The sequence below is a fragment of the Nansenia antarctica genome (genome assembly GCF_963989245.1).
Source record: "Nansenia antarctica genome assembly, chromosome: 2".
Classification (NCBI taxonomy): Eukaryota; Metazoa; Chordata; class Actinopteri; order Argentiniformes; family Microstomatidae; genus Nansenia; species Nansenia antarctica.
Genome location: NC_137675.1, coordinates 77,266,187 through 77,276,186, shown reverse-complemented (window position 1 = coordinate 77,276,186; position 10,000 = coordinate 77,266,187). Strand labels below are relative to the sequence as shown.

Sequence of the window (10,000 nt, the reverse complement as noted above, 5' to 3'; positions counted from 1 at the left end):
CATGCACATGTACACACACACACACACACATCAACACATACACGTACGCACACGCACACACAAACACACACACACACACACACACACACGCACGCACACACATCAACACATACACATACGTACGCACACACAAACACACACACACCAGCAAGCACACACACTGTATGGTGACTGTGTGTGTGCTGTCCTGCAGTATCCTGGGGATGCACCTGTTTGGTTGTAAGTTCAGCCTGCAGATGGAGAACGGAGACACCATCCCCGACCGCAAGAACTTCGACTCGCTACTGTGGGCCATCGTCACTGTGTTTCAGGTCAGACACTTACAGTACTGTGTGTGTGTGTGTGTGTGTGTGTGTGTGTGTGTGTGTGTGTGTCTATATAAGTGCAGTCCATTTACTGAATAACAGAGTTCAGAACTGTCCCTCATAAAGACCTCCTCATCCCTACTACCCGGAGGACAGTTTGGACAGTTTCTCTACTATAAATTAACAAATAAAAAAGTCATTCTTGCTTCTTCTAGCACTGTGACTGCCAAAGGCCCCAGGTCCTAGAATATTACTTTTTCTTCTGCTGACTGATGTATAGATGATTCACTTACTTTAGAAATGTTTTGTCTAAAGTAAGTGAATCATCTATACATCAGTCGTTTAATGTGTTTGTTGTAAGTCGCTTTGGATAAGAGCATCTTGCTCTATGCCAAAAATGTAAATGTAAAAGTAATGTAAAACGTTCATCGGTCAAGTGTAGTAACACAAGGAAGCGTGACCGTCCCTTCTCTTTCTCTCTCTCTCTCTCTCTCTCTCTCTCTCTCTCTCTCTCTCTCTGAGGAGTGATTGTTCAATCGCTCCATATAGATTGTCCTCCTTTCTCTACAGAAGGCATCAGCAGAATTGCTGTGTGTGTGTGTTTGTGTGTGTGTGTGGTTGTGTGTGTGTGTTGTGACTCTGAGCTGCTGAAGAAGCATTTTAGCCAGTGATGCTTAAGAGCAGAGGGAGTTAAACTCATACCTGGAGACTCTCTCCTCTCTCTCTCCACACACACACACACACACACACACACACACACACACACACACACACACACACACACACACACACACAGCACTGTGAGTTGTCCCACTGCCACAGGGCGTAATGAGTGGGCAGACTTAGAGTGGGATTTCTTGCTGCATCATGAACTATAACTCTGGTTTAAACGCCTCATATCACTCCCATTGACATACACACACACACACACACACACAGAAAAACACACACACACACACACACACACACACACACACACACACACACACGCACACACACACACACACACACACACACACACACCACACACACACACCTACCCACACACACACACACACACACACACACACACACACAACACTCAGATCCAGCCTGTTTAAATGATATATTACTGGATGGTGGCAATACAAGTATAGCTCAGTCCCTTCTCTCTCCCCCCTAGTCCCCACCCCCCATCTCTCCCCCCCTTCTCTCTTTCTCTCTCTCTGTATTATCCTAACCCAGGGGGACTTGAACATGATGTTGTATAACCTCTCTCTCTTCTGGCAGCACTACGTAGCATAATAGCTAACATGCACTCTTCCCCCTCTCTCTCTCTCTCTCTCTCTCTCTCTCTCTCTCTCTCTCTCTCTCTCTCTCTCTCTCTCTATGTAGATCCTAACCCAGGAGGATTGGAACGTGGTGTTGTATAACGGCATGGCCTCCACATCTCCTCTGGCAGCGCTCTACTTTGTAGCCCTGATGACCTTCGGCAACTACGTCCTCTTCAACCTGCTGGTGGCCATCTTAGTAGAGGGCTTTCAGGCTGAGGTGAGGGTTCTATAGGCAGCCATCTTAGTAGAGGGCATTCAGGCTGAGGTGTGGGTTCTAAAGGCAGCCATCTTAGTGCAGGGCGTTCAGGCTGAGGTGAGGGTTCTAAAGGCAGCCATCTTAGTAGAGGGCGTTCATGCTGAGGTGAGGGTTCTAGAGGCAGCCATCTTAGTAGAGGGCGTTCAGGCTGAGGTTAGGGTTCTAAAGGCAGCCATCTTAGTAGAGGGCGTTCATGCTGAGGTGAGGGTTCTAGAGGCAGCCATCTTAGTAGAGGGCGTTCAGGCTGAGGTGAGGGTTCTAAAGGCAGCCATCTTAGTAGAGGGCGTTCATGCTGAGGTGAGGGTTCTAGAGGCAGCCATCTTAGTAGAGGGCGTTCAGGCTGAGGTGAGGGTTCTAAAGGCAGCCATCTTAGTAGAGGGCGTTCAGGCTGAGGTGAGGGTTCTAAAGGCAGCCATCTTAGTAGAGGGCTTTCATGCTGAGGTAAGGGTTCTAAACGCGAGAGGCTAACAGCACAAGTGACTTCATTATCAGAGAAGGCTCCCGTTGTGTTCTGTAAACATCTCCTCCTGTCCATGTCTGTTTGTCTGACAGGGAGACGCCAACCGCTCCGACTCAGAGGAGGAGGAGAAGAGGTCAGACAACTTTGAGGAGGAGAAGGTGGAGCAGCTCAGAGACTCAGGTGGGTGCAGAGAGAAGTGCCAGTAACTTCTGGTCGTATGTGCTGTAGCTCCTGTGTAATATTGGGTGGGCCCGACAAATCCATGGGCGGGGGAGGCCCACGAATAAATATTATTCTGCTGTTGTTGATATAATGTCGCATTTATCTGAGGTAGTTTAAACATGACTTTAGCCGACTGCCAACATTAAAATATTAGGTCTACTGCTAACATGGTAAAGATTTAACGATAGTTTAGCTTCCCCTCGATGATGATGATGATGATGTTGTTGATGGTGATGTTGTTGATGATGATGATGATGATGATGGAGATGATGATTGTGATGTTGATGATGATGATGATGATGATGATAACGATGGTGATGATGATGAAGACGATGAGGAGGATGGTGATGGCGATGATGGTGATAGTGACGACGGTGATGTTATTCCTCAGAGCTGAAGATGTACTCTCTGATGATGACGGCCAACGGCCACGTAGATCCTCGAGGCACCGTGGCTCCTCCCATAATCATGCACACCGCGGCCACGCCCATGCCGACGCCCAAGAGCTCCGTGGGCCCCGAGTCCCTGCTGGGGGAGGGGTTTACATACGGAGAGGCGGGGCTACAGTACGGAGAGGCGGGGCTAGGAAATCCGGTGGCAGCGATTGGATACGGAGGATCTCGCCGTGGCAGCTCCGCCTCCGTAGACCCCTCGGCCTATGACCTGCACTCCCTGGTGAGCCCCCTCATAACTGTTTCTCATTATCTTACTGTTTTTTCTCTCTCTCTCTCTCCCTCTCTCTCTCTCTCTCCCTCTCTCTCTCTACCCCTCTCTCTACCTCTCTCTCTCTCTCTACCCCTCTCTCTCTCTCTCTACCCTTCTCTCTACCTCTCTCTACCTCTCTCTCTCTCTCTACCCCTCTCTCTCTCTACCCCTCTCTCTACCTCTCTCTCTCTCTCATTCCCTGGTGAGTCCCCTCATAACTGTTTCTGAGTCCCCTCATCACCTTACTGATGAGTCCCGTGAGTCCCCTCATCACCTTACTGTTTTCTCTCACACTCTTTAATCCTCGCTCCCTCATTCTGTCTCTCCCCCCCCCTCCCCCCTCCCCCCCTTCCAGTCGAGTCCCGGGCGGCGCTCCCCCCTCCCCCCCCGGGGGTCAGGCAGCTCCTGGGGCAGCCGTCGATCCAGCTGGAACAGCTTGAGCCGCGCCCCCAGCCTGAAGCGCCGGGACACCAGCGGAGAGAGGGAGAGTCTGCTGTCCGGGGAGGGGGGGGAGGGAGGGGAGGAGGAGGAGGGGGGGGAGGAGGAGGAGGAGGAGGAGGAGGGGGAGGCCGGGGGGGGAGTCAGGCCTCGGTCCTTAGAGCTGCTGCAGGCGTCCACCCTGGGTAACGTGACGGGGGAGTACGGAGACTGCAACGGCCGGACCCTCCACCTGACCCGGCCGGACCCCAGCCCCGCCAACCCTGACCTGGGCAAGGACGACTCGTCCCCCGAGGACGACGCGGAAGAAGACGTGAGTCTGTGTGTGTGTGTGTGTGTGTGTGCGCGTGTGTTTGTGTGTGCGCGTGCGTGTGCATGTTGGACTTTACCAGTCTCGTAATTACTCATATATTTTGTTCTTCTTTTTTTAGTTCTTTCTTTCTTTCTTTGTTTCTCTCTGACTTTATCGCTCTCTCTCTGTATTCCTATCAACTCCTTCTAGCCCCCCCACCTCTCCTCCCCTCCCTCTCTGTATCAGTGCTCAGTGTTATTGTGTTGTGTGTGTGTTGAGGCCTGCAGAGACTAATTGTTACGCTGTAATTGATTGGGCACAGCGGTAATTGTTTTCTCAGTGGGAAGAGAGCAACCTCGGTGTGTGTACGTGTGTGTGTGTGTGTGTGTGTGTGTGTGTGCGCATATGTGGGTGTCTGTGTGTGTGTGTGTGTGTGTGTGTATGTGTGTGTGCGCACGTGTGTGTGTGTGTGTGTGCATGTGTGTGTATGTTTATCTTTCCCTAGTGGTGTAGAGTCACCTCTGCAGTGACACTGTGTTGGTATCACTGCCTCCAAATTGAGTTTATTGAGCTGTGAAATCTGCAGAAACAATGAGACTGTCCCTGGCCGCAAGGAATCAGAAACTCTTGATACAGTGATAAAGGACTGTGTGTGTGTGTGTGTGTGTGTGTGTGTGTGTGTGTGTGTGTGTGTGTGTGTGTGTGTGTGTGTGCGCGTGTGTGTGTGCGCGTGTGTGTTTGTGTTTCAGGCATAAGCTGTTTTAGCAATTAGAGTCCCAAAACAGCAAGGAGTTTTATGTAGCGCATAAACACACACACACACACACACACACACACACACACACACACACATAGCGAGATGGCACTCGGCCAGACGCACAGTGAGAGCTTTACTTAGGGCTGTTTTTAATTAGGATCATGAGGTAAAACAGCTTCTGTATCAGGTTGAGCAGACACAGAGACGTTTCTACTGAGGTTATGGTGAGTGAGGAGTGTGTGTGATTGTTGTTGTTGTTGTTGTTGTAGTCTAACTTCCTGTGCTGTGACCCCTACAGACGGTGTTGTTCCGGGTCAGGAGGGTGATGCGCAGCCACAAACCCCGCTGGTGCAGAGAACACGAGGACTGGGCTCTCTACCTGTTCTCCCCTCAGAACTCGTGAGTCACACACCCACACACACACACACACACACACACGCACACACACACACACACACACACACAGGGGGCGGCTGTGGCTCTGGCTAATGATAGCAAGGTCAGCAGCTCTGCGGTTCAAACCCCGGCTGGCCACATGTCAAGGTGTCCTCGAGCAAGGCACTGAAACCCTAATTGCTCCAGGGTCGCCGTGTAAGGCGGAACCCTTGCCTAGAGCATAAAATACCAAATTCCAACAATTGACTGACAAGTTGATTGCATGGCAATAAAACAATTATGCACACACACACACACACACACTCACACACACACAGAGAGACACACGCACACACACACACACACACACACACACAAACACACTGGATGCATCTCCACCACTCGATAAACTCTTTCTTTCCTTTGCCTCTTAACTGGCCCTCTCTCTCTCTCTCCTTCCCTCTCTCTCTCTCTCTCTCTCTCTCTCTCCTTCCCTCTCTCCCACCCTCGCTCTCTCTCTCCCACCCTCGCTCTCTCTCTCTAGTTTCCGTGTGTGGTGTAATAAGATGATCTCTCATAAGATGTTTGATCACGTGGTTCTGGTGTTCATCTTCCTCAACTGTATCACCATCGCCCTGGAGCGGCCTGACATCCAGCCTCACAGCACGGTGAGACACACACACACACACACACACACACACACACACACACACACAGCCAGACATGCACAGGCACATTATATGGTTCCCGCTGAGACCATATGAAAAATGTATGCACTCACTGTAATGTAAGTCGCTTTGGATGTATGCCAAATGGCATATATTATATACAGTATATAGTATATACAGTACCAGTCAAATGTTTGGACACACTTTTCCATTCAATTATATATAACAATATATATAAACAAATATTACACACACACACACACCCATACACACACCGCACGTACACACACAGATGTGTAAGAGTTAGTCTTGCTATTGTAAGCCGAGTGCTTCTGCTGACCAGTAACAACATGGTGACACACAGCCTCATGTTCTCTCCTCCTTCCTCTTCCTCTGCAGGAGCGAGTGTTTCTGAGTGTGTCCAACTACGTGTTCACAGTGATCTTCCTCGCCGAGATGACTGTCAAGGTAACGGTGCTTTAGTCTCCTCCTATCCTAGAGGCTTTTTTTCTGTGGAATGTTATTATAATGTTGTATGACCGTTATTGTGATGTTGTGTGTGTCGTTGTGTCATGTTAACGTTGGTATAATGTTGTGTGTAGGTTGGTACCTCCAGAGCAGTTGGAATGTGCTGGACGGTGTTCTGGTGTTATTATAATGCTGTATGAATGTTATCGTGATGTTGTATGAATGTTATCATCAGAATGTTGTTTCAATGGTATCGTGATGTTGTTTCAATGTTATCAACATGTTAACAACAATGTTAGCTGCAACATTTGCAGGAAAAGTGCTATACAAATAAAAGTTATTATTATTATTATTATTATTATTATCATCAGAATGTTGTTTCAATGGTATTGTGATGTGGTTTGAATGTTATCATCAGAATGTTTCTTTCAATGGTATTGTTGGGTATTGTTGGTGATGTTGCGTGTAGGTTGTGGCGCTGGGCTTCTGCTGGGGGAAGCAGAGCTACCTCAAGAGCAGTTGGAATGTTCTGGATGGTGTTCTGGTGTTTGTGTCGCTGGTGGACATCCTGGTCTCCCTGGCCTCATCGGGAGGAAACAGAATCCTGGGGATTCTCAGAGTTCTACGACTGCTCCGCACGCTAAGACCCCTCAGGTAACCCTATGACCCCCTATGACCCCCCAGATAACCCTACAACCCCCCAGATAACCTTATGACCCCCTGAGGTAACACTATGACCCCCTTGAGGTAACACTATGACCCTTGAGGTAACCCTATGACCCTTGAGGTAACACTATGACCCCCTGAGGTAACACTATGACCCTTGAGGTAACACTATGACCCTTGAGGTAACACTATGACCCTTGAGGTAACACTATGACCCCCTGAGGTAACACTATGACCCTTGAGGTAACACTATGACCCTTGAGGTAACACTATGACCCTTGAGGTAACACTATGACCCCCTGAGGTAACACTATGCCCCTTGAGGTAACACTATGACCCTTGAGGTAACACCCAGGTAACACTATGACCCCCTGAGGTAACACTATGACCCTTGAGGTAACACTATGACCCTTGAGGTAACACCCATGTAACCCTACGAACCCTGAGGTAACACTATGAACCCCTGAGGTAACCCTACCACCCCTAGCAGGGGTTACCAACATTAAAGATATGTATGTGTGTGTTCCAGGGTGATCAGCCGTGCTCCAGGGTTGAAGCTGGTAGTAGAGACTCTCATCACGTCTCTGAGGCCCATAGGAAACATCGTCCTCATCTGCTGCGCATTCTTCATCGTCTTTGGTATACTGGGAGTACAGGTAACACACACACACACACACACACACATATACGCACACACACACACACACACACACACACACACAGAAACACCACACAGGCACACACACAAAAACACACACACACACACACACACACACACACACACAGAAACACCACACAGGCACACACACACACACACACACACACACACACACACATATTGAGTACAAACTTGAGAAAACTTGAGAAATATGAGATGCCCAATACCAGTCAAAAGTTTGGACACACTTTCCCATTCAATTGAATGGGGGAAGTGTGTCCAAACTTTTGACAGTTAATGTTCACGTGAACCGTTCCTCTGCTGTGCAGCTTTTCAAGGGGAAGTTCTACCTGTGTGAAGGCCTGGACACCAGAAACATCACCAATAAGTCTGACTGTCTCCTGGCCAACTACCGCTGGAGACGCAGGAAATACAACTTTGACAACCTGGGGCAGGTACGGAGGGAGGGGGGGAGGAGGGAGGGAGAGGGGGGAGGGCGGTAGGGGAGAGGTGGGCAGGTACGGAGGGAGAGGAGGGAGGGCGGTAGGGGAGATGTGGAGGAAGGGATAGAAGAGGTAGATGGCTGGGGGAGGGAGGGAGAGAGGAAGAGAGGGACTGGGCAGGGAGGGATGGATGGAGGGAGAGAGAGAGAGAGAAAGAGGGTAGGAACCATAGAGTGTGTGTTAACAATGATGTGTCTATGTTTCCTCAGGCGCTGATGTCTCTGTTCGTGCTGTCTTGTAAGGATGGCTGGGTCAACATCATGTATGACGGCCTGGACGCTGTGGGAGTGGACCAGCAGGTACAAACACACACACACACACACACACACACACACACACACACACACACAGACACACACACAAGCAAACACGCACACCTTGCCTGTCTCTGTTGGCCTCCGTCTGATTGTTGGAGTGCAGGTGGGATGAGAGTAGACACACACACACACACACACACACACACACACACACACACACGGTGCAGGTGGGCTGAGTTTGGAGACAGGCCCAGACAGAGAGCCAGAGCCCTGCAGCTCTCCTCTACAGGAGGTAGTATTAACCCTGCACGTTCCCCTGAGAAACACACACATACACACACACACACACACACACACACACACACACACCAACTCCACTGTAACATATTTAAACACACACACACACACACACAATTCCCCATTGTAATAACACCCACACCAAACTCTGAATGAATCAGTTACTATCGACTAAGGATCACTGGGCCAGCAGGCTAACAGGTACCTGGAACCCATTATCACTTATTGTCTCTCTTTCTCTACCCCCCCTCCCCTCCTTTCCTTCTCCTCTCCCTCCTCATCCTCTCACTCCTCTCCCCCTTTCCCCTCCTTCCCATCTACTCTCCCTCTCCCTCTTCTCCCCCCTCTCCCCTCCTTCCCTTCCTCCCCCCACCCCCCCCCCTCTCTCTCTCTCTCCCCCTCCCTCCCTCCCCCCACCCCACCCCACCCTCTCCCACCTCTACCCCTCTCCCCTCCTTCCCTTCCTCCCCCCATCCACCCCTCCCTCCTCACACCTCTACCCCTCTCCCCTCCTTCCCTTCCCCTCGCCCTCCTCCCCACCCTCTCTCCCTGCCCCCTCTTTTCCTCCCCCCTCCAGCCGGTGAGGAACCACAACCCCTGGATGCTCCTCTACTTCATCTCCTTCCTCCTCATCGTCAGTTTCTTCGTCCTCAACATGTTTGTGGGCGTGGTGGTGGAGAACTTCCACAAGTGTCGCCAGGACCAGGAGGAAGAGGAGGCGCGGCTACGGGAGGAGAAGAGGCTCAAAACCATGGAGAAAAAGCGCAGGAGTAAGGAGAATGGAGGGCCTGGTCTGTAGTCTATTTTACTGAGCACTGCCTGCTTTCAGAGCCTGAGAGAAAGACGGAGAGAGAGAGAGAGAGGCAGGGAGGGAGGGAGGGAAAGAGAGAGGGATGAATAAAGAGAGAGACAGAGAGAGAGAGAAATAGAGGGAGAGAGACTGACTGGTCCACGTCGTCAGTGGCAGCATCATTGACAGTCAGTCTGTCGCATGCAACTGCATGACTGCAGCCCCCACCCCACCCCACCTCAACCCCCCTCTCAAACACTGCATGAGAGAACAGAGAGGAGGGGGGGGTCACACTTTCTCCAGTGAATGAATTTGTGGTCTTTCCCTCTGAAACCAAAGCTCACAACAACATGATTCGATACAACGTGGAACAACCAGAAAGAGAGAGAGAGTTTCAGGAGAAACGTAGTGGCCCGCGCAGTTTAAACCAGGGGAACAGCGGAGGGATGGTCATAGTGAACAGTGGCTGGGTAGACTGTACCTCTCTCTTCAGTGCATGTGGGGGCCTGATCAGACCTGGTGCAGGGGTGGATGGATGCACCTCCCTGATGGTAACGCCTTACCAGTAGA

General features: G+C 50.5%; 1 protein-coding gene across 1 annotated transcript in view; it reads left to right on the top strand.

The window, feature by feature from the left end:
• The window catches only part of cacna1ha (calcium channel, voltage-dependent, T type, alpha 1H subunit a), a gene marked incomplete at both ends in the record, with an annotated part of 90,737 nt that overhangs the window by 63,988 nt on the left and 16,749 nt on the right, over positions 1-10,000 (top strand). The window contains 13 exon segments of the mRNA XM_080523463.1: positions 194-311; positions 1,680-1,835; positions 2,427-2,514; positions 2,948-3,231; positions 3,617-4,024; positions 5,047-5,147; positions 5,668-5,791; positions 6,191-6,259; positions 6,729-6,913; positions 7,455-7,581; positions 7,913-8,038; positions 8,296-8,385; positions 9,218-9,431. Of these exon segments, the coding sequence (XP_080379589.1) occupies positions 194-311; positions 1,680-1,835; positions 2,427-2,514; positions 2,948-3,231; positions 3,617-4,024; positions 5,047-5,147; positions 5,668-5,791; positions 6,191-6,259; positions 6,729-6,913; positions 7,455-7,581; positions 7,913-8,038; positions 8,296-8,385; positions 9,218-9,431 (2,090 nt within the window).